Source organism: Alosa alosa, chromosome 21 (genome assembly GCF_017589495.1).
Source record: "Alosa alosa isolate M-15738 ecotype Scorff River chromosome 21, AALO_Geno_1.1, whole genome shotgun sequence".
Lineage (NCBI taxonomy): Eukaryota > Metazoa > Chordata > Actinopteri > Clupeiformes > Clupeidae > Alosa > Alosa alosa.
The window spans coordinates 8,391,137-8,414,688 of NC_063209.1; the positions used below are offsets into that span (position 1 = coordinate 8,391,137).

General features: G+C 42.0%; 6 protein-coding genes and 1 pseudogene across 10 annotated transcripts in view; all 7 read left to right on the forward strand.

Annotated features, from left to right (window-relative positions):
• The first annotated feature begins 193 nt into the window (after nucleotides 1–193).
• LOC125286074 (protocadherin beta-16-like) lies at nucleotides 194–2,817 on the forward strand. The gene has a single exon (XM_048230771.1). It carries the CDS (start codon nucleotides 331–333, stop codon nucleotides 2,749–2,751), a length of 2,421 nt encoding a protein of 806 aa, XP_048086728.1. The 5' UTR covers nucleotides 194–330; the 3' UTR covers nucleotides 2,752–2,817.
• A 437-nt stretch (nucleotides 2,818–3,254) lies between these two features.
• LOC125286069 (protocadherin beta-15-like) overlaps nucleotides 3,255–23,552 on the forward strand; it is a 70,629-nt gene continuing 50,331 nt past the window's right edge. For 4 of the 5 annotated variants that reach the window (XM_048230765.1, XM_048230767.1, XM_048230766.1 and 1 more), the window contains exon 1: nucleotides 3,255–5,703. In XM_048230765.1, coding sequence (XP_048086722.1) covers nucleotides 3,304–5,703 — 2,400 coding nt within the window. In that variant the 5' untranslated portion in view covers nucleotides 3,255–3,303. Of the gene's footprint in view, nucleotides 5,704–11,407; nucleotides 11,608–23,552 lie in introns of those variants that run through there. The other variant, XM_048230764.1, reaches the window with a different exon arrangement.
• LOC125286068 (protocadherin beta-16-like) overlaps nucleotides 8,591–23,552 on the forward strand; it is a gene marked incomplete at its 3' end in the record, with an annotated part of 68,151 nt that continues 53,189 nt past the window's right edge. The window contains 1 exon segment of the mRNA XM_048230763.1: nucleotides 8,591–8,728. Coding sequence (XP_048086720.1) covers nucleotides 8,685–8,728 — 44 coding nt within the window.
• Nucleotides 11,957–14,573, forward strand: LOC125286073 (protocadherin beta-15-like). The gene has a single exon (XM_048230770.1). It carries the CDS (start codon nucleotides 12,121–12,123, stop codon nucleotides 14,563–14,565), a length of 2,445 nt encoding a protein of 814 aa, XP_048086727.1. The 5' UTR covers nucleotides 11,957–12,120; the 3' UTR covers nucleotides 14,566–14,573.
• Nucleotides 15,521–16,725, forward strand: LOC125286080 (protocadherin beta-15-like). Its single transcript, XM_048230776.1, has one exon. It carries the CDS (start codon nucleotides 15,678–15,680, stop codon nucleotides 16,677–16,679), a length of 1,002 nt encoding a protein of 333 aa, XP_048086733.1. The 5' UTR covers nucleotides 15,521–15,677; the 3' UTR covers nucleotides 16,680–16,725.
• Nucleotides 16,796–17,847, forward strand: LOC125286082 (protocadherin beta-16-like). Its single transcript, XM_048230780.1, has one exon. It carries the CDS (start codon nucleotides 16,867–16,869, stop codon nucleotides 17,632–17,634), a length of 768 nt encoding a protein of 255 aa, XP_048086737.1. The 5' UTR covers nucleotides 16,796–16,866; the 3' UTR covers nucleotides 17,635–17,847.
• Nucleotides 19,422–22,500, forward strand: LOC125286071 (annotated as a pseudogene).

A 23,552-nucleotide genomic window follows, 5' to 3' on the forward strand; every position in this document is an offset into this window, starting at 1 on the left:
AAATGAGCTAAACTGATACAGCGTGCAAATTCACCGTTGTGTTTACACTTTTCATGAAACTTTTTCATTTGATATATTTTCAACAAGCAGTGTGCATTTTTAACACGTCTTGCAGTTTAATAGGAAAACACAATGTGTCGCTGTTTATCAAGTTTAGAAGAGTTCTATATGCCCCTCCTTAGGTATAGCCTGACACAAGCAGCTTGATCTAACAGGGCATTGGGAATTGATTTCAATGCGCATAATCTTACTCTATGCGTGGATCAATCTCATTTTAGCAATTGGACGGGCATTGTAGTTGGTTTTACTGGTCAGTGGGATATCTGAAAGATGAGACCTCTGTGGACTGTGAAGGCTCCGTCAGTGTGGGCAGGCTTTGTCCTCTTCGTCTGCATTATCCTCCATGGTTGTAAAGGCGATGTTCGATATTCCATTCCGGAGGAAATGCAACGCGGCTCCGTAGTCGGGAAGATTACACAAGATTTGGGAATTGACACAAAATCGCTTTCTGCTCGTAAACCGAGACTGGATTTCGAAGGTAGCAAACGCTATTGCGAGTTTAACTCGTGGACTGGAGAGCTGACTGTGAACGAAAGAATGGACCGAGAGGTGATGTGTGGCCAGAGACCGTCATGTGCGGTGCATTTTGATTTATTTCTCGAAAACCCATTAGAATTCCATCGGATAACACTGGACACACAGGATATCAATGACAACTCCCCAAAGTTCCGGAACGATGTGATTAATTTGGAGATACAGGAGTCGGTCGGCAAAGGAGCACGGTTTTCTATAGACGAGGCACATGACGCAGACACTGGGGTGAATTCTGTGCAGGGCTACACTCTCTCGAACAATGAACATTTCTCACTCGCTGTTCATAGCAGCACAGATCGAGGCAAGTACAGTGAAATTGTTCTTGAGAATGAGCTAGATCGAGAAAAACAGGACCACCTTTCTTTAACTCTATCCGCTTATGATGGAGGATCTCCCAAGAGGAGTGGTTCTGTGATTATAAATGTAAAAGTGCTCGATGCGAATGACAACGTCCCTGTGTTTACGCAGCCTGTGTATGAGGTGAGTCTTTTTGAAAACTCCCCTTTAGGTACCATTGTCTTTCAAGTTAGCGCCAGCGATGCAGACGAAGGAGCAAACGGAGAAGTAACTTATGAATTTAGCTATATTTCAATCAATGCTGAAAATCTATTCAGCATAGACCCGACAACAGGGGTTATTACAGTGAAAGGCACAATAGATTTCGAAGAATCATCTTCATTCGAGCTTCGTGTGAAAGCTAAAGATGGTGCAGGCCAGTCTGCGTCATGTAAAGTTGTTGTAGAAGTTGAAGATCTGAACGACAATCCTCCACTAATTGTTATGAAATCATTACTTTCCCCGGTACCTGAGAATATACCTTCCGGCACCGAAATTGGCTTAATTTATGTGCAAGATAAAGACTCTAGAGCCAATGGCAAGATTAAGTGCTCCATTGACCAACATGCACCCCTACAGTTAGTTCCATCTGTCAAAAATCATTTTTCTCTAGTGACAACAACCGAGTTGGATCGTGAAGCTCAGCCAGAATATAATATTACTCTAACTGCAACAGATGATGGCTCTCCTCCACTCTTCTCGTCCAAAACTTTTTCGTTATCATTAGGCGATGTAAATGATAACTCCCCTGTATTCGAGAAACAATATTACCATGCCAACATACTCGAAAACAACAAACCCGGTTCATCCTTGTGTTCTGTGCTGGCTAAAGACCCGGACTGGAGACAAAATGGCACCGTGTTTTATTCTCTGGTACCTGGCGAGGTCAATAGCCACTCAGTCTCTTCTTTTATCTCTATCAATGGTGACACTGGTGTTATTCATGCAGTAAGACCATTCGACTACGAGCAGTTTAAGAGCTTTAAAGTTACTGTCGTAGCAAGAGACAACGGGTCCCCTGCACTTAGCAGCAACGTCACCGTGAACATCTTCATTACAGACGACAATGACAACTCCCCACAAATACTATACCCAACCCTCGAAAGAAACTCTCTCATGACTGAACTGGTACCAAAAGCTGCCCAAGCAGGCTCGCTGGTGTCTAAAGTAATAGCGGTCGACGCTGACTCTGGGCAAAATGCGTGGCTGTCATTCAGCATTGTCAAATCGACTGACCCTGGACTGTTTGTTATTGGTGAGCACAGCGGCGAGATTAGGACGCAGAGGGACATCTCTGTCACTGATGGCATGAAACAAAACCTTGTTGTGTCTGTGAGAGACAATGGACAACCACCTCTTTCTGCTACATGTGCTGTTTATTTAGTCATATCAGATAACTTGGCCGAAGTTCCAGAGTTTAAAGACATGTCTTTAGAGGGAAATTACACCAAACTCACTTTTTACTTGATTATAGCTTTAGTGTCAGTGAGCACCTTCTTCCTCACCTTCATCATCATCACTCTGGCTATGAGATTCTGTAACAGAAGAAAACCAAGGCTGTTATTTGACGGGCCTGTAGCCATTCCAAGTACCTATCTTCCTCCAAATTACGCAGACGTGGACGGCACCGGAACTCTGCGCAGCTGTTACAGTTATGACGCTTATCTCACCACGGGATCTCGCACCAGTGACTTTAAATTTGTCAACTCTTACAATGAAGGAACACTACCTGCTGACTTGACATTGAACGAGTCTCCACCTGCCTTTAACCACCACAATACACCTGGAAATGTAGCTGAACTTTCTTCTCCGGTAAGCTAAATAAATAATTATTTTCTTATCACATGTGCGTTTACTATCTGTTTCTTTTGCCATATTTTGTTGCATTTAGATATAGCTTTTATGACAAGAAACTGTTCGTGAAAGTGGTAGTGTTGGACACTCCTTTTGATTGTGTATGGGCACATAAAGAATTTCATTTTTTGCGTGCTTTTATCACTTTTGTAGTGGCTTTTGTTCACATCGTTCAGCCCTTGATTGAATTGTCTGAAACATATTCAGGTTGGAAAACGTACATTTATGTTGGGGAATGGTTTGTTATTCTGCTGCTTCCAATATTGCAGCAAAATTAAACTCAACCTTTATAGGTCATATATTGTTCATTCTTACCGACTCTGTGTGTCGCTGTTGACCAGCACAACCATTAGAGTGGCATGAGCTCTCTACATACGTACTGGATGTTTCCTTTCATAGCTGATCAGTGCAGTGCTGGCTTCGTCGTAAGAATGCAATACCTGAAATTGTAACTTATTGTGTGCCTCGTTTAGTAATACTTTTGCCACACTGGAGACCAGGCTTTGTTTTTGGAAGAGCATGGGACGCAGAAGATATTCTGTTATGGAGTTCATGTTACGTTGCTTTGTCTTCCTTGTCATGGCGCACTGTGGTTACGGAGACGTAAGCTATTCTATTCCGGAGGAGATGAAACGCGGATCTGTGATTGGAAACATTGCGAAGGATCAAGGACTCGACACAAATAAGCTGCATTTTCGGAAGGCTCGCATTGATACTGAAATTAAGCATAAACGTCATTGTGATATTAATTTGAAGACTGGGGAGTTGGTTGTTGCCGAAAGAATGGACAGAGAGGGTCTTTGTGGAAAGAAAGCATCTTGCCTTTTAAGTCAAGAACTGGTGTTAGAAAATCCTTTGGAATTACACCGAGTCAATATCCATGTACAAGATGTTAATGATAACATTCCTCAGTTCGAAGAGGATTCTATTAAAATGGAGATAAGAGAATCAGCTGATAAAGGTGCCACCTTCCTACTGGACGAAGCCCACGATGCGGATATTGGCCAGAACGCAGTTCAGACTTACACTTTACAAAACAATGAATATTTTGCTTTAAATGTGCATGCAAACAATTTAGGAGGAAAATATGGCGAGTTGGTTTTAGATAAAGAGTTGGACCGAGAGCAGCAGCAGGAGGTGACGCTGATTCTTACCGCCATTGATGGTGGGACTCCACCGAAATCGGGTACTGTGGCCATACACATCACAGTGCTGGATGCTAATGATAACGCTCCGGTGTTCAGTCAAAACGTGTACACAGTTAATCTGTCCGAAAATTCACCCATAGATACTGTTGTAGTGTCAGTGAGTGCTACTGATATAGACGAGGGGGCAAATGGAGAAATAACGTATGCATTCGGTCACATGTCTGCTGAAGATAGAACGTTATTTGGTTTAGATAAAAAGACAGGACAGATTAGGGTGATTGGATCCATAGATTACGAGGAGAGCAACACTCATGAATTGCGAATTCAGGCTAAAGATGGGCCGGGGCTGACAACATACTGTACAGTAAAAATCGAAGTGACTGATGTGAATGATAATGCCCCTGTAATATATTTGAAATCCCTGAATACTCCCATCCCTGAAAGCGCTGAAATAGGAACAGAGGTGGGCATAATTAATGTACAAGACAGAGATTCAGAGAACAACCGCATAGTACGCTGCTCGCTCCAGCAAGCAGTTCCATTTAAACTTGTACCGTCAATACAGAATTACTACTCCATAGTTACCACCGCCAGTTTGGACCGTGAATTCATGTCTGAGTACAATGTCACCATACATGCCACTGACGAGGGCTCCCCTCCCCTGGCATCTGTCAAACAAATACAGATAACCGTCGCTGACGTTAACGACAACCCTCCTGCGTTTGAGGAACAGTTTTATAGGGCCCATGTAGCTGAAAATAACAAACCAGGTTTATCCATCTGTACAGTAAAAGCAATAGATCCGGACTTGCGACAGAACGGAACTGTCACTTATTCACTTGTGGCGAATGATATCAATAGTCCCGCAGTAGCAACATATTTATCTATCAATGGAGATACAGGCGTCATTCATTCTGTAAGATCGTTTGATTATGAACAGTTCAAGAGTTTAAAAGTGAACGTGGTGGCGAGAGATAATGGATCACCCCCTCTTAGCAGCAATGTGACTGTGAATGTATTTATAATAGATGAGAATGACAACCATCCACAAATATTATATCCATCTCCAGAGGGAAATTCACTTATGACTGAGATGGTGCCTAGGGCAACACAAGGAGGCTCTCTGGTCTCCAAAGTGATTGCTGTTGATTCAGACTCTGGCCAAAACGCTTGGCTTTCTTACCACATTGTTAAATCCTCGGATCCTAAACTGTTTACAATTGGACTTCATAGTGGAGAGATCAGGACGCAGAGGGACATTTCAGATTCGGATGGCTTGAAACAAAACCTCGTTGTGTCAGTGAAAGACAACGGACAACCCTCTCTGTCGGCGACATGCATTGTGTATTTACTCATTACTGATAACTTGGCTGAAGTTCCTGAACTTAAAGACGTATCTTATGAGGACAACTCAAAACTGACTTGGTATTTGATTGTCGCATTACTGTCGGTCTCTACTTTCTTCTTGACTTTCATCATCATTACTTTGTCCGTGAGGTGTTGTCGTCAAAGAAAGCCCAGACTGTTACTGGATGGAGCTGTTGCGATTCCCAGCGCTTATCTGCCTCCGAATTACGCAGACGTAGATGGAACTATGACGCTCCGCAGTGGATATAATTATGACGCATACCTCACCACAGGATCGCGCACCAGTGACTTTAAATTCGTCAGTTCTTACAATGATGGGACACTGCTTGCAGATCAGACGTTGAGAAAAAACTCACTTGGAGACGAGCTGTTTGGGCCATGTGAAGAAACAGAAAGTCCACAGGTAATGCTTACTTTTAATTATTTTGTACGGTTACACATAACCAAAAACGAGTCAATCAGTTATTTGGCTAATGGTATACTTACAAATGTCAGCGGCAGATATGACACTATTTTGACTCAAGACAGATTGCATGTTTATTAACTAATCTAAAAAGAAAACACGTTCTGAACACACGCTCTCATAATTCACTTCAATTTATGTTTCCTGAATCGTGTGTAAATGTGCGCCACTCATGTCGTAGGCTACTTGTGCTGTATTAAGGGGGGAATACAAACCAGGCTGTCTAACTACATGGCCATGTTTAATTGATGATTCGTGTAAACAACTCCATGCTGTGTTGTTTTTCGTCTGACATTGTATTTGGAGTTTTTTTGGAAATGTAATGTTGACTAGAAACTCACAGTGTCGCTGTTCACCTACAGGGGAAATGGTGAACTCTCCACCCACTTGCATTATATTATCTCGTTGTAGGCTACATTTCATTGTTTGTACTGCCAAGACGTCTACCTTTCCTTGCTTTTGCTGGTGTTCTGGCTGCTCGAAATATATGGATATACAAATGTCAGTTGGAGTATTCACTTTTTGACGCCGTATTGGAGCTTGCTTTTCAAACTGCGTGTTTATTTGGTTGTCGAGGGTTGTGACTATGGAAATACTGCGGCTTGTTCTCTTTATCTTCATGGCGCACGATGTGTCTGGAGACTTGAGCTATTCCATTCCGGAGGAAACGAAAAGGGGGTCGGTAATTGGAAATCTTGTCAAGGATCTTGGACTTGATATCAAAAGTCTAACTGCTCGCAAGGCGCGTATAGACAATGAAGGTAACCGCAAACGTTATTGTGACATTAATCTCAGAAATGGGGAATTGATAGTGGCCGACCGAATCGACAGAGAGGAGTTATGCACTGACAGGAGTTCATGTATGCTTGCTGTAGATATAATGCTAGAGAGCCCTTTGGAGCTACATCGCATAAACATTCTTATTCAGGATGTAAACGATAATGCACCAGTTTTTCCAAAAGACATTTTTAAATTAGAAATAAGCGAGAATGCTGTTAAAGGCGCACTGTTTCGCGTGGATGAGGCTCACGATGCAGACATAGGACACAATGCTGTTCAGAGCTACTCCCTAGAGAAGAATGACTATTTTGTTCTAGCTGTTCGAACTAAAAGTGATGGTGTAAAATACAGTGAATTAGTCCTAGATAAAGAACTGGATCGTGAACAGCAGCAGGAGGTAAAACTGACCCTTACTGCCATCGATGGTGGGAGTCCACCGAAAACCGGCACCGTAGCTATTCATGTCACTGTACTGGATGCGAATGACAATGCCCCAGTGTTCAGTCAGGAGCTATATACTGCAGCCTTACCGGAGAATACTCCCGTAGGTACCGCCGTGGTAACGGTCAGTGCTGTAGATGCAGACACGGGAGCAAATGGGGAAGTTACCTATGAATTTATCCGCATATCGGAAAAAGCCAGAAAAGCATTCTCTTTAAACGAGAAGACAGGAGAAATCATGGTCATTGGACCAATAGATTACGAGGAGGAGTCTAAATATGAGATACGTATTCAGGCAAAGGACGGGTATGGTCTAACATCTGATTGTAAAGTTACTATAGAAATCACAGATATGAATGATAATGCTCCTGTGATATTTCTAAAGTCTCTCAATAACCCTGTACCCGAGAATGCGTCACCGGGCACTGAGGTGGGAATTATAAATGTGCAAGACAGTGATGCTGATAACAATAGACTAGTCCGTTGTGCAATTCAACACAACGTCCCTTTCAAACTTGTACCATCCGTAAAAAACTACTTTTCTTTAGTGACAACAGGCGAGCTTGACCGCGAATTAATAAACGATTATAATATTACTATAACCGCTACTGATGAAGGATCTCCACCTCTCTCCTCTTCCAAAACGATACATTTATCTATTGCGGATGTAAACGACAATCCACCTGTATTTCTGCAGAAGTCCTACAGTGCCCATATAACCGAAAATAACAAACAGGGCGCCTCCGTATGTTCAGTGGCTGCAAGTGATCCTGACTGGAGACAGAATGGAACTGTAATATATTCTCTTTTACCTAGTGAAGTGAATGGCCTGCCGATGTCATCTTTGCTGTCAATTAACGGAGACACTGGCGTAATTCAAGCAGTGCGGTCTTTTGATTATGAGCTGTTCAAAAGCTTTCAAGTTAATGTATTGGCCAGGGATAATGGTTCACCACCCCTCAGTAGTAACGTGACTGTTAGTATATCTATCATGGATCTGAATGACAACCCTCCCCAGATACTATACCCAGCTCCCGAAGATAACTCTTTTATGACTGAATTGGTGCCAAGAGCTGCGCATGCTGGCTCTCTGGTATCCAAAGTTATCTCCGTCGATGCAGACTCAGGACAGAACGCATGGCTTTCCTATAATATCGTTAAGTCAACAGACCCTGGACTTTTCACAATCGGTGTCCACAGTGGCGAGATTAGGACGCAGAGAGACATTTCAGAATCGGATGCCATAAAACAGAACCTTATTGTCGCAGTGAAAGATAACGGACAACCTTTTCTCAGTGTTACGTGCACAATGTATTTACTCATTTCAGACAACTTAGCTGAAATTCCTGAACTAAAGGATATGTTTCACGAGGATAATGGTTCCAAGCTCACCACGTATTTGATCATTGCACTGGTGTCTGTGTGCACGTTTTTCTTTACATTTATTATTATCACCCTGGCTGTAAAGTTTTGTCACCGGAGAAAGCCCAGGTTGCTATTCGACGGAGCAGTCGCCATTCCCAGTGCGTATCTGCCTCCAAATTACGCAGATGTGGATGGTACTATGACGCTGCGCAGTGCTTATAATTATGACGCGTACCTCACCACTGGGTCACGCACCAGCGATTTCAAATTTGTCAGATCTTACAATGATGGGACTCTACTTGCTGACCAGACTCTGACAAAGTCGTCTACTGCTGATGAGCCGTTTGGACCATGTGAGGAACCTGAAGCTCTCCAACAGGTAATACAGATTCCATGGTTGGTAGTTGCGTTTTAAGTCATGCAAATGGGCAAACAGTTGTGCTTATGATCATAACAGCCTTTCCCATGTTATGGATACAGACGGTGTTTTGATATTCTATGTGGTGTTCAAATGTATGCTTATGACAGCCTGTGCGTATTTTGTTTCCAGTGTCATTAGCGGCCTTAGGCATTTTCCCTATCTGGCATTCAATTTTAAACACATTAGCTTAGTCTAATTGCATTGTTCAGGTAAAAACTCACAGTGTCGCTGTTCATCTATGGTGAAGTGGGTAAAACCCCCACCCACATTCACATTGTCCTGCAGCACTGTTTTACACCGCCATTAAGACAGCAAAGTCGCATTTTTACTGATTTAAATTACACAGCTTCACGGAATACAAGGAGTGAGCGATATAGGATATATCTCATTTGCTTGGAGACGAGAACAAACTTTCATTTTGATTTCATCATGACATGCCAGCGGACTGTTGTTTATACATACATTTGGCTTGGACTTTGTATTTTCATTGTTCAGAGGGCGTATGGGGACGTAAGCTATTCCATTCCAGAGGAACTGAAACGTGGGACAGTGATTGGAAATGTTGCCAGGGATGTTGGTCTTGATTTGAAAAGGTTGGCCGCTCGCAAGGCTCGAATCGACACCGAAGGTAATAGCAGACGTTATGTGGATATCAATCTAAAAACTGGGGAGTTGACTGTGGCTGAGCGAATGGACAGAGAAGAGATGTGTTCTGAGAAGCTCTCTTGCGTGCTTAACGTTGAGCTAATGTTGGAGAATCCGTTAGAACTGCATCGCATTTTAGTTGAAATACAGGACATCAATGATAATTCTCCCATATTTCCAAATGCATTGATTAAGCTTGAAATCAGTGAAAATGCAGATAAAGGGGCAACATTTCGTGTTGACGACGCTCACGATGCGGATATGGGACTGAATTCCGTTCAAAACTACGTCTTGGAGAAGAATGAGCATTTTGTCCTGGCTGTTCGTACAAATGACGATGGTGGAAAATACAGTGAATTGGTTTTAGACAAAGAGCTGGATCGTGAACAGAAAGACAAAATGACTTTAGTTCTGACAGCGATTGATGGCGGTAATCCATCGACATCAGGTTCGGTAACCATACATATCACTGTGTTAGACGCTAACGATAATGCCCCAGTGTTTAGTCAGGGGTTATACAAAGCCCGCTACCCGAAAATTCTCCGCTGGATACAGTGGTGATTAAAGTCAGCGCTACCGATGCAGATGCGGGAATAAATGGTGAGGTGACATATGAATTCAGTCGTATCTCTGAAAAGGCCAGGAAATTATTTTCTTTGAATCAGAAAAGTGGTGAGATAGTGATAATAGGGCCGGTAGATTATGAAGAGGAGTCCAAATATGAAATTCGTGTTCAAGGAAAAGATGGAACTGGGCTCACATCTGATACAAAAGTATCAATAGAAATTGTGGATGTAAATGACAATCATCCTGTTATTTTTCTCAAATCTTTGAATAATCTGGTGCCAGAAAACGCGCCGCCGGGTACGGAGGTAGGCATCATAAACGTCCAAGACAGAGATTCAGAGAGTAACCGTCAGATCCACTGCTCCATCCAACAAAATGTCCCATTTAAACTTGTGCCATCAATTAAAAATTACTTCTCGCTGTTGACTACAGGCGAGCTAGACCGTGAATTAATAACTGATTATAATATCTCAATAACAGCTACTGATGAGGGTTCTCCACCTCTCTCCTCCTCCAAAACAGTACAGTTGTCTGTCGCTGACATGAATGATAACCCACCTGTGTTTGATAAGCAATTTTATATTGCCCATGTTACAGAAAATAACAGTCAAGGTTCCTCAGTCTCCTCTGTAACAGCGAGAGATCCTGACTGGAGACAAAACGGTACTGTGTTTTATTCACTCTTGCCCGGGGAGGTGAATGGCTTCCCGGTGTCATCCTTACTCTCTGTTAACGGAGACACTGGTGTTATTCATGCAGTGAGATCTTTTGACTACGAGCAGTTTAAAGACTTTAAAGTCCAAGTACTTGCTAGAGATAACGGGTCTCCTCCACTCAGCAGTAATGTGACTATGAGTATCTATGTAGTGGATGTGAACGACAATTCTCCGCAGATACTATATCCATCTCCTGATGGAAGCTCTTTAATGACCGAGCTGGTGCCTAGAGCGGCGCAGGCGGGGTCCCTCGTGTCCAAAGTTATTGCCGTGGACGCAGACTCTGGACAGAATGCCTGGCTGTCATACAATATCGTCAAGGCCACTGACCCTGGACTTTTCAGTATAGGTGTCCACAGTGGAGAGATTAGGACGCAAAGAGATGTTTTGGAGTCGGATGTTATGAAACAGAACCTGATTGTTTCAGTGAAAGATAACGGACAGCCTTCTCTTTCGGCCACTTGTACAATGTATTTACTGATTTCGGATAACCTGGCTGAAGTTCCTGATCTGAGAGATATGTCAAGCGACGATAACGGTTCTAAGCTCACGTCATATTTAATCATTGCTTTGGTGTCCGTTTCAACTTTCTTTTTAACTTTCATCATCATCACTTTGACTATAAAACTTTGTAATCGGAGAAGTCCCAGGCTGTTGTTTGACGGAGCCGTTGCCATTCCAAGTGCTTACCTCCCTCCAAATTACGCAGACGTGGATGCCACAGGGACACTTCGCAGCTCGTATAACTACGACGCATATCTCACCACCGGATCGAGAACCAGTGACTTTAAATTCATACGATCTTACAATGATGGAACGCTCCTCGTAGACGACACACTGAAAAAAAGTTCATCTGCTGCTGAAGAGCTTTTCGGACTGGTCGATGATGGCAAAAGTCTTCCACAGGTAACTTAACTTTTATATTGATAGTCCTGCTGCTACTGTTGATATTTTCAAAAGGCATGACTTACTCTTAGATAGATAGATAGATAGATTTAGATAGATAGATAGCTTTATTGATGACTTCAGGCATTCAGTTTTCTAACAGCAGAAAGAGTAAGTTCTTGTTTGTTGTAAAACAAGGGTCCGAACCAAAATTACATAATTAAAAACATGGAGTGGTGTCTGTGATGTACATTTTTTCGGTACATTGTCTTGTTGCTGTATTGAAAATTTTGCAAAACATGTTGTTATGTAGTATCAAATAGGAACTCGTAGCGTCGCTGTTTACCGACGAGGAAATCGGTGTCTCCTCACAGGCTGAGCTATGGTGGGCAGTGTTAATCGCGATCACTACGACAAATGTTAAACATATACTTTGTCTGCAATATTTGGTCTGCGCAGTGAGTTGGATGGTCTTTTCTGAACTTCATAGTGACTTACCATTTGGATTACAAACTGTTGTGACCGTATACTCTGAAGATGGACAGTAAATGGGATTTTATGGCACGGATGTGGATTCCACTTTGTCTCTTTGTTGTCATGGCGCACGGCGTTTTGGGGGACGTGAGTTATTCTATTCAAGAGGAATTGAAACGAGGCTCCGTGGTTGCCAATATAGCCAAGGATCTTGGATTGGAATGGAAGAGATTTTCTTCCCGTAAAGCTAGAATTGATACCGAAAATAGTGCTAAGCGATATTTTGATGTTAACCTCAGGACTGGTGAATTGATCATTGCTGAGCGGATAGACCGCGAAGAGCTGTGTTCTCAAAAGCCTTCGTGTGCTATGAATGTCGAACTGATGTTGGAGAATCCGCTAGAATTGCATCGCATTGTACTTAATATTCAAGATGTTAATGACAATTCGCCTGTGTTCCCTCAGAAAACAATCAAGCTAGAAATAGGTGAGCATGCAGATAAAGGTGCGGTCTTTCGTGTAGACGAGGCTCACGATGCTGATATAGGACAAAACTCGGTCCAGAGCTATAGTTTAGAAAGGAATAGCCATTTTGTATTAACAGTCAAGACGAATAGCGATGGAATAAGGTATGGTGAACTGGTATTAGATAAAGAGCTAGACCGTGAGCAGGAAAGTGAGGTGACATTAGTTCTCACTGCCGCTGATGGTGGAAATCCTCCGAAATCAGGTACCGTAGCCATACACATCAATGTGCTGGATTCTAATGATAACGCCCCAGTCTTTACGCAGGGGCTCTATAAAGCCAGTTTACCAGAAAATTCTCCTCTAGATACTGTCGCGGTTTCAGTACATGCCACCGATGCAGATGAGGGTCTGAATGGAGAAATAACTTATGAGTTTGGTCCCATATCTGACAAGGCCAGAAAAACATTCTCATTGGATTCAAAATCTGGGGAAATTAAGGTGATAGGAACGATAGATTACGAAGAAGAGACAACGTATGATATGCGTGTAAAGGCAAAGGACGTGTTTGGATTAACGTCAGACACAAAAGTTTTAATTGATATTACTGACATCAATGACAATGCTCCCATAATATCACTCAAGTCTTTGAATACTCCTGTCCCAGAGAATGTAGCACCCGGTACCGAGGTCGGCATAATAAATGTCCAGGACAGAGACTCTGGTGGTAATCGTAAAATCCGATGCTTCATCCAGCAAAGCATTCCTTTCAAACTAGTACCATCAATTAAAAATTACTTTTCGTTGGTGACGACCGCTGAATTAGACCGTGAAAGTGTATCTGATTATAACATTACTATAACTGCTACTGATGAAGGCGCTCCTCCGTTGTCCGCATCCAAAACCCTGCATGTATCAGTAGCTGATGTGAATGATAACCCACCTGTTTTTGTGGAGCCATTCTACAAAGCCCATGTGATTGAAAACAACAAGCAGGGCTCCTTTGTGTGTTCGGTAACGGCAAATGACCCAGACTGGAGACAAAATGGCACGGTGCTGTACTCACTTTTACCCGGGGAAGTTAATGGTCTCCCGGTGTCTTCTTTATTATCCATTAACGGGGACACAGGAGTTATTCATGCTTTGAAGTCTTTCGATTATGAGCAGGTCAAAAGCTTTAAAGCGCACGTTTTAGCCCGAGATAACGGATCGCCTCCACTCACTAGCAATGTAACTGTAAGTGTTTCTATAACAGACGTGAATGACAACCCTCCGCAGATATTATACCCAGCTCAAGAAGGCACCTCGTTCATGACAGAGTTGCTTCCCCGAGCTGCTCACGCTGGATCCCTGGTGTCCAAAGTTATCGCAGTGGATGCAGATTCTGGACAGAATGCGTGGCTGTCTTATAGCATCGTCAAATCGACGGACCCAGGACTTTTCTCAATCGGGGTCCACAGCGGAGAGATTAAGACGCTGAGAGATATTTCTGATTCTGATAGCCTGAAACACAATTTAATTGTGTCTGTAAAGGACAATGGACAGCCATCACTGTCTGTCACATGCACTCTGAATTTATTTATCTCAGACAATCTTGCTGAAGTTCCAGAACTGAAAGATATGTCTTTTGATGAAGGTGGTTCCAGTTTAACCACATATCTAATTATTGCGCTAATGTCCGTGTCCACCATCTTCCTCACCTTCATCATTATTACCTTCGCTGTGAAAATGTGTCGTCGGAGAAAGCCCACACTGTTATTTGACGGAGCCGTGGCTATTCCAAGTGCGTATCTCCCTCCAAATTACGCAGAAGTGGACGGAATGGGAACACTGCGTAGCGCTTATAACTATGAGGCGTACCTCACCACGGGGTCTCGCACCAGTGACTTTAAGTTCGTCAGGTCCTACAATGATGGAACACTGCTAGCTGGGCAAACACTTCCAAAATCATCTACGGCTGATGAACCGTTTGGACCTTTTGATGAAAATGAAGGCTCGCCTCAGGTAAAGCCCCATTTTATAAATACATTTTATTTTAAGTGAAGGATGATATGAAACTGTTGGCTAAAATTTATATTGTATTTTTATTTTTTTCAAGAAAACTTGTTTTATAGTTTTCACATATAAAACAATCATATTGTTTCTGTGAATGATAGCTGACAGATACTGTGTGTACCATGCAACAAATATCCAAAACATGTTTGATCATTGCGCTCGTGTCCACGCCTCACCTATCCACTTTCATCATCACCCTGGCAGTACATTTCCATGGCAATTTTTTTCTATTAACCTGGATAACTTGTTGAGTTTGGTTAATGACATGTTATCCCGTTCTAAATATGTCCAATGTCCTATTCTAGATTAATCTGGAACTCAATCGTTTTTAGATGAGATATTTGGGCTTTGATTCAATATCAGGACTCAATATTTTGATTTCTAAATGTTTTAAATTGCAGTTTCTTCAAAATACAGACAGTGTCGCTGTTGACCATGTAAGTTGAAATGAGACTTTAAATCAAATACCTTACTCCTCCCTACTTCTTTCCGGATGTTTGAGGCTGCACGCTGAGAAACAATGTTGCGATGTATGATGTGCTTTTGGTGTTTTCCTCGGATTTAGTGGCTGTTCAAGTTCGTCCGTGTTTTTTTATATTATTCACCCATCGTTCATTTATTGGACCACTTAACATCTCAAATCAAGATGTCGAACAAAGGATTACCGGCGGCCGGTCTGCTGTTCATCCTTTCCCAATGCATCATGGTGCATAGTGTTAACGGAGATGTGAGCTATTCTGTGTTGGAGGAAATGCAACGAGGATATGTTATCGGACATATTGGCAAAGATCTCGGATTTAATGTGAAAGAATTATCTGCGAGGAGGGCTCGAATTGACGCTGAAGGTAATCGTAAACGTTTCTGCAACATTAATCTTGGTACGGGGGAGTTGACAGTGGCTGAAATAATGGACAGAGAAACCCTTTGTCGAGAAAAACTCGCATGCATTTTGAAATTTGAGCTGGTGCTAGAAAATCCTTTGGAACTTCATAAAATTACTCTTGACCTTACAGGATATAAACGATAATTCACCAGTCTTCCCTAAAGATACGATTAAATTAGAGATAAGAGAATCTGCAGATAAAGGAGCGCGTTTTCGCATGAGCGGGGCACGCGATGCAGACATAGGACAGAACACGGTGCAGAACTATATGCTAGACAGAAATGCAAATTTCATCTTGACCGTGTCGTCAAACAAAGACGGAAGAAAGAATCTTGAATTAGTTTTGGACAAAGAGCTAGACCGTGAGCAACAGCAAGAGGTCACTTTAATTCTCACTGCCATTGATGGTGGCATTCCACTGAGATCAGGCAGTGTGCAGATACACGTCACTGTACTGGATGCAAATGACAATGCTCCAGTGTTTACCGAGGAGTTGTACCGAGCTACTTTGCCTGAGAATTCACCAATAGGTACATTAGTAATAAAAGTTAGTGCAACTGATTTAGATGAAGGAATAAATGGAGATGTGACGTATGAGTTTAGCCAAATTTCATCATTAGCAGAACAGGCATTTGTACTGGATTCCAAAACCGGTGAAATTAAAGTAAATGGACCAATAGATTTTGAAGAAGAATCTGCATATGAGATACAGGTGGAAGGAAAAGATGGAGTTGGTTTGTCATCAGACACAAAAGTCATTATTGAGCTTACAGATGTGAACGATAATGTCCCAGAAATATTTCTGAAATCACTGAATGGCCACATTCCCGAGAACGCGCCGCCTGGCACAGAAATCGGCATCATTAATGTGCAAGATAGAGATTCTGAGAGTAACGGAGAAGTCCGCTGCATCATTGGCTCAAATTTGCCATTTAAACTTGTTCCATCTATTAAAAAATATTATTCCCTTGTGACCACTAGTGAATTGGACCGTGAGATGGAATCTGATTATAACATCACCATCACTGCTACTGATGAAGGCACTCCATCGCTGTCATCCTCTAAAATAGTGCATTTAATGGTGGCTGATATTAACGACAATCCACCTTTTTTCGGCAACAATCATATAAAGCGCATATTACAGAAAATAACAAACCAGGTTCTCCTATATGTTCCGTATCTGCCACAGACCCAGACTGGAGACAGAATGGCACGGTGAATTACGCACTATATCCTGGCGATGTAGACGGCACTCCAGTGTCCTCTCTGCTATCTATTCATGGAGATACAGGTGCCATTCTCGCTGTAAGATCATTTGATTACGAGAAGTTGAAAAGTTTCAAGGTTCAAATCATTGCCCGAGATAATGGGTCTCCCCGCTCAGTAGCAATGTTACTGTCAGCGTAATGATAGCAGATGAGAACGATAACACACCGCAGATACTATACCCAGCTCATGAGGGAAATTCTCTAATGACTGAGATGGTGCCCAAAGCTGTGCAGGGGAACTCTCTGGTCTCCAAGGTAATTGCAGTGGACGCGGACTCAGGGCAGAACGCGTGGCTTTCTTATCACATCGTTAAAGCTACTGATCCAGGACTTTTCACCATCGGCACACACAGTGGAGAGATCAGGACGCAGAGAGACATTTCTGAAAATGATGGCATGAAACAGAACCTAATTGTGTCCGTGAAGGATAACGGTCAGCCCCCTCTATCAGCAACATGCACAGTGTATTTACTTATTTCTGATAATTTAGCGGAGATCCCCGAGCTGAAAGACATGTCTCAGGATACTGGATCTAAGCTAACCACTTATTTGATTATTGCGCTGGTGTCTGTTTCCACCTTCTTCCTGACTTTTATTATTATTATCCTGCCTGTGAAGTTTTGCAACAGGAGAAAGCCTAGACTTTTGTTTGATGGTGCTGTCGCCATTCCCAGCGCTTATCTTCCTCCAAATTACGCAGACGTGGACGGCACAGGAACTCTTCGCAGCGTCCGCAGTGCTTATAATTACGACGCATATTTGACCACAGGATCGCGCACCAGTGACTTTAAATTTGTGAGATCTTACAATGATGGTACTCTTCCCGCCGATATGACACTCCAAAAGACGACTTCACAAGACCCGTTTGGACCATGTGATGACACAGATTCCTCTCAGGTAAAATGAAATCCTGGCATTTTGTCCACTTTGCATGATGTGACTCAGGAATACATCCCTCTCTCACTCGCGTTCTCTTTCTCCCAATATGTACCAATAGAACGTGTGAAAAGTGACAAGTGAAATGTTATTGTTTTTTTGGAAAATATATGTTCATTTTGATTTTGATGAAGCAACATGTCTCAAAATGTTGACATGTTGCTGGAGGTTTGAGAATGAAATGTTGGCCCAACAGTATGGGGTCTTCCTTATTGTGTTTTTCATTCTTTGGTCTGGACTGCTGGTTGGTTAGTTTGGCACCCAGACTCTTCTATTATGGAGCCATATATTGTAATGCAGAATGCAGTTTGGCATGGTTTGTCTGAAATATTCAAGGTCTTCCTTGAAAAAGTTGTCATCTGGATGATGGCATAGTTTGCTCAAAAAAAAAATAATTTAGCATTAATTTAGGTTTTCCAGATGGGCAAGCTGCCCATGCTATAGGCAGTAATGCACCCCCAACACCATTATAGATGTTTCCTTTTTAATAACAAGTTGGATGGTCTCTCTCCACTGTAGCCCTGATGATGTGAAGTCTGGTGTTTTCCAAAAGTGATTACACATTTTGAGTGGTCTAACTACCAGGCAGTTTTCCACTTTGCCTCAGTCCATCTTAAACGAGCTCAGGCCCAGATAAGACAGTGGCATTTCTGGGTTATGTCTTAATAGGGTTTCTTCTTTGCATGGTAGAAGTTTTAACCAGCATTTGTGGATTAGTATAAACCCTGTTTTCATAGACAGTGGCACTGAATGGTTTCCTGAGTCCATAGACTGACTTTCTTTGTAGAAACAGGTCAGTTTTTAATGCAGTGCCATCTGAGGCTCTGTAGATCAGGGCCATCCAATATTGTTTTTCAGACCTGTCCCTTGTTTGCAAAGATTTCTCTGGATTCTCTGATTTTAATGATATGATGTATTATAGATTATGAGATCCTTTTTTTTTGCAATTTCACTTTGAGGAGCATTCTTTCTTATATTGTTGCATTTTTTGCCCACAAAGATAGCGCCACACCATTACTTCTTAGAGACTCTGTCTCTGGGATACTCTTTTTAAACCTAATCATGGTGCCAGTTAACCTAATTAGTTGTGAAATGTTCCTACCTGTGATTTATTTTGTGTTACACTTCTTATCCAGCTTTTGTCGCCTCCTTTTTTTGAGACATTTTGCTGACATCATTTTAAAAGTCAGTGTATCATTTTCATGAAATAATCAGATTTGTCAGTTTCAACAGTTGAAATGTTGTCTATGTCACTTTTGCAACTAAATATGTGTTTGAGAGATTTGCAGATCATCCCATTTGTTTTATTTACATTTTACACAACTTTCCAACTTTTTGTGAAAAATGGGTTGTACATGCAAAGCCACCTATTCAAGTTATGTGCCAAATCAAGTTATTATTCCCCAGTTTTGAATTTCACATGGTTAGTTTTTTGTGGTTTTACAACAAAATTATACCACATGCTTTTAGATGACTCAACAGAACACTTTACTTTTAGAATGCATTTGTGGATCCACATGTAATATGTACAGATCTTGAATAATGTTTTTTTTTTTTTTTTAAGTGTGCTTAGTGTCTATTTTGGTCCAAACAGTTACCCTTTGTCTTGCTATGTGTCCTCCAAGGATGTGCAATCAGAGATAAATTAAGGCCCCCAGATAGTTGATAGATTGTACTAGTAGCATATTCTTGTCTTGGATTCATTGCCATCGGGGCTGTGGGCGTTTGCTTCTGTATAAGACCAGACTGCAAAGATATTGGTTTAGAAATGTTTTGGATTGCAGTTTCTTGTAAATACTGAAAGTGTCGCTGTTGACCATGTAAGTTGAAAGGCAATTTCACACGAGACACAGCCCCCCAGCCCCCAGTGACGCGGACAGTGAACACTGAAAATGGTGGAACAATGATGTGGATTATGTTATGTCGAAAGTGATTGTATATCTCTCAGCTGGAACGATTCCTTTGTGCTATATGTGATTATTAGCTATTTTTTTCTGGAACTAATTCATCATTGGACTAGTTGTTTCAAAAGAAGATGCTGAACAAAGGATTACTGGCGGCTTGCCTCATGCTCTTCCTTTACCTGCTTGTCATGGTGCACGGTGTGAAGGGAGACGTGAGCTATTCTGTGCTGGAGGAGATGAAACGAGGATATGTTATCGGAAATATTGGGAAAGATCTTGGACTGAATGTGAAGGAATTATCTGCTAGGAAGGCTCGAATTGACACTGAAGGTAATCGCAAACGTTTCTGCGATATTAATTTAGCTAGTGGAGAACTGACTGTTGCCGAAATGATGGACAGAGAGAGCCTCTGCAGGGAAAAACTCTCATGCGTTTTGAAATTTGAGCTGGTGCTAGAAAATCCATTGGAGCTTCACAAAATTACGCTGCATATTCAAGATATAAACGATAATTCACCAGTATTCCCCAAAGACATGATTAAATTAGAGATCCGGGAATCGGCAGATAAGGGAGCGCGTTTTCGAATGAGTGAAGCACACGATGCAGATATAGGACAAAACGCGGTGCAGAACTATGTGCTAGAAAGGAATGAACATTTTGCTTTGGCTGTGTCTTCAAATAAGGATGGTAGGAAGAGTCTTGAATTGGTTTTGGACAAAGAGCTTGATCGTGAGCGGCAGCAGGAGCTAACTTTAATTCTCACTGCCATTGATGGAGGCATTCCACCTAGATCAGGCAGTGTGCAGATACACGTCACTGTACTGGATGCAAATGACAATGCTCCAGTGTTTACTGAAGAGGTGTACCGAGCAACTCTGCCTGAGAATTCACCAGTGGGCACATTAGTGACTAAAGTTAGTGCAACTGATTTAGACGAAGGAGTAAATGGGAAGTGACGTATGATTTTAGCCGAGCATCTTCATTGGCAAAAAACGCGTTTACGCTGAATTCTAATACTGGTGAAATTACAGTCAGTGGACCCATAGATTTTGAGGAAGAATCCATATATGAGATACAAGTTGAAGGGAAAGATGGATTTGGTCTGTCATCAGACACAAAAGTCATTATTGAGCTCACAGATGTTAATGACAACATACCAGAAATATTTCTAAAATCACTTAATACCCATATTCCCGAGAACGCACCGCCTGGCTCAGAAATTGGCATCATTAATGTGCAAGACAGAGATTCCGAGAGTAACGGAGAGGTCCGCTGCGTCATTGGGTCAAATGTGCCCTTCAAACTTGTCCCATCTATTAAAAAATATTATTCTCTTGTGACCACTGGTGAACTAGACCGTGAGGTGTTGTCTGATTACAACATTACCATCACTGCTACTGATGAAGGTGCTCCGTCACTTTCATCCTCAAAAACAGTCCACTTAATGGTGGCTGATGTTAACGACAACCCGCCTGTTTTCCAACAACAATCATTTAGGGCGCATATTACAGAAAATAACAAACCAGGTTCCCCTATATGCTCCATTTCTGCCACAGACCCAGACTGGAGACAAAATGGCACCGTGAATTACGCACTATATCCTGGCGATATAGACGGCACTCCCGTGTCCTCTCTGTTGTCTATTAATGGAGACACAGGTGCCATTCTCGCTGTAAGATCATTTGATTATGAGAAGTTGAAAAGTTTCAAGGTCCAAGTCATTGCACGAGATAACGGATCCCCTCCGCTCAGTAGTAATGTCACTGTCAGCGTAATGATAGCAGATGAGAACGATAACACACCGCAGATACTATACCCAGCTCCTGAGGGAAATTCTCTAATGACTGAGATGGTGCCCAAAGCTGTGCAGGGGAACTCTCTGGTCTCCAAGGTTATTGCAGTGGACGCAGATTTAGGACAGAACGCGTGGCTTTCTTATCACATCGTTAAAGCTACTGATCCAGGACTTTTCACCATCGGTACCCACAGTGGAGAGATCAGGACGCAGAGAGACATTTCTGAAAACGATGGGATGAAACAGAACCTGATTGTCTCCGTAAAGGACAACGGTCAGCCCCCTCTATCAGCAACGTGCACAGTGTATTTACTTATTTCTGATAATTTAGCGGAGATCCCCGAGCTGAAAGACGCGTCTCAGGATAGTGGATCTAAACTAACCACTTATTTGATTATCGCGCTGGTGTCTGTTTCCACCTTCTTCCTGACTTTTATCATCATCATTCTGGCTGTGAAGTTTTGCCACAGGAGAAAGCCCAGACTTTTGTTTGACGGTGCTGTGGCCGTTCCAAGCGCTTATCTCCCTCCAAATTACGCAGACGTGGATGGCGCTGGGACACTTCGCAGCGTCCGTAGTGCGTATAATTATGACGCATATTTAACGACAGGATCGCGCACCAGTGACTTTAAATTTGTGAGATCTTACAATGATGTTACTCTTCCTGCTGATATGACACTCCAAAAAACGACTTCACAAGACCCGTTTGGACCATGTGATGACACAGATTCCTCTCAGGTAAAAGTAAACATTGGCTTTTTGTTCACTTTGCATGATGTGGCTCTCTCGCTCTTTTCCTCTCTCCCCCAATATGCCCCAATAGAGCATATGAAAATTGACAAGTGAGATGTTATTGTTTTTTGAAAAATATATGTTCATTCTGATTTTGATGCCATGCAGTAATATGTTAGGGACATGTTGACCACAGTGTAACTTCACCTCTTCTGGAGATTTGAGAATGAAATGTTGTCACATCTGGCCTGATGCAGGACTTCAGCCATTCAACACTATGGGGTCTTCCTATTTGTGTTTTTCATGTCTTGGTGCACCCAATGTGACAGATCTGGACTGCATGCTGGCTAGTTTGGCACCCAGATTCTTCAACTATGGAGCCATACTGTTGTAATATGTGCAGAATGCAGTTTGGCATGTTTTTTTCTGAAATATACAAGGTCTTCCTCAAAAAAATTGTTGTCTGGATGATAGCATAGGATGCTCAAAACCTGTATTGAGTGGTTGCTCAGAAATAAATAATTCAACATTAATGTTGCCTTTCCAGATTTGCAAGCTGCTCATGTAGGCACTGATGTACCCCCATACCATCATAGATGCCTCCTTTTTAACATTGCACTAATAACAAGTTAGATGGTCCCTCTCCACTTAAGTCCTGAGAAAACAGAGTTCATATTTCCCCCAAAATAATTACACATTTTTCTTTCTTTCATAGGTCTTTTTATTGACTTTTTCATAACAAACAAGACATAAAGAGTTCGACACAATCTTCCAGCTCACAACCCACCAACCCCCACCCCTATTCCCCCCTCCCACATTCTCATACTGACAAGGGAGAAAAGAAAAGGAAACAAATTAATATAAATAATAATAAAAAATAAATAAATAATAATAATAATAATAATAATAATAATAATAATAATGAAACTGACCAAAATTGGAAACAATCATATTTGTGTTGTGTGTATACAGTGCAATATCAGAGAAGCCACCATATTCACATAGAAAGAATCATCCAGCACAAACAACTATTCATCGACTATACTGTCAGAGTTTGTAATGCTATCAAGAAAAGGGCCCCAAATTTTATCAAATTTCTTTCCTGTTCCCCTGAGGCTATACCTAATTTTCTCTAGTGAAAGACAAGATAGTAAATCTTTAACCCATTGAGTGTGTTTGGGTGGAGCAGCCCCCTTCCACTGCAATAAGATTGAGCGGCGTGCTAGAAGAGAGGCGAAGGCAAGGGTGTTACGTTTTGCTACAGGCAGCTGAAGGTTGCCTGGATTGTGACCAAAGGTGGGGAGTCCAGGCCTGATATTAAGTTATATAACCTTGAGACAGAACCCTTTGAAATTGGATCAAGAGAGAGACACGCATCCAGAGGATTCACAGGTGGTAAAGATGGGAAATTTGGAACCTGACGCTGTACATAGTGCCTCGCCTGAAGAAATCTAAAA

What these genes read in the sequence shown, in the direction of transcription:
- LOC125286073 (XM_048230770.1), top strand. Translation starts at nt 12,121, where the DNA reads ATGGACAGTAAATGGGATTTTATGGCACGGATGTGGATTCCACTTTGT.
- LOC125286082 (XM_048230780.1), top strand. Translation starts at nt 16,867, where the DNA reads ATGATAGCAGATGAGAACGATAACACACCGCAGATACTATACCCAGCT.
- LOC125286074 (XM_048230771.1), top strand. Translation starts at nt 331, where the DNA reads ATGAGACCTCTGTGGACTGTGAAGGCTCCGTCAGTGTGGGCAGGCTTT.
- LOC125286080 (XM_048230776.1), top strand. Translation starts at nt 15,678, where the DNA reads ATGAGCGGGGCACGCGATGCAGACATAGGACAGAACACGGTGCAGAAC.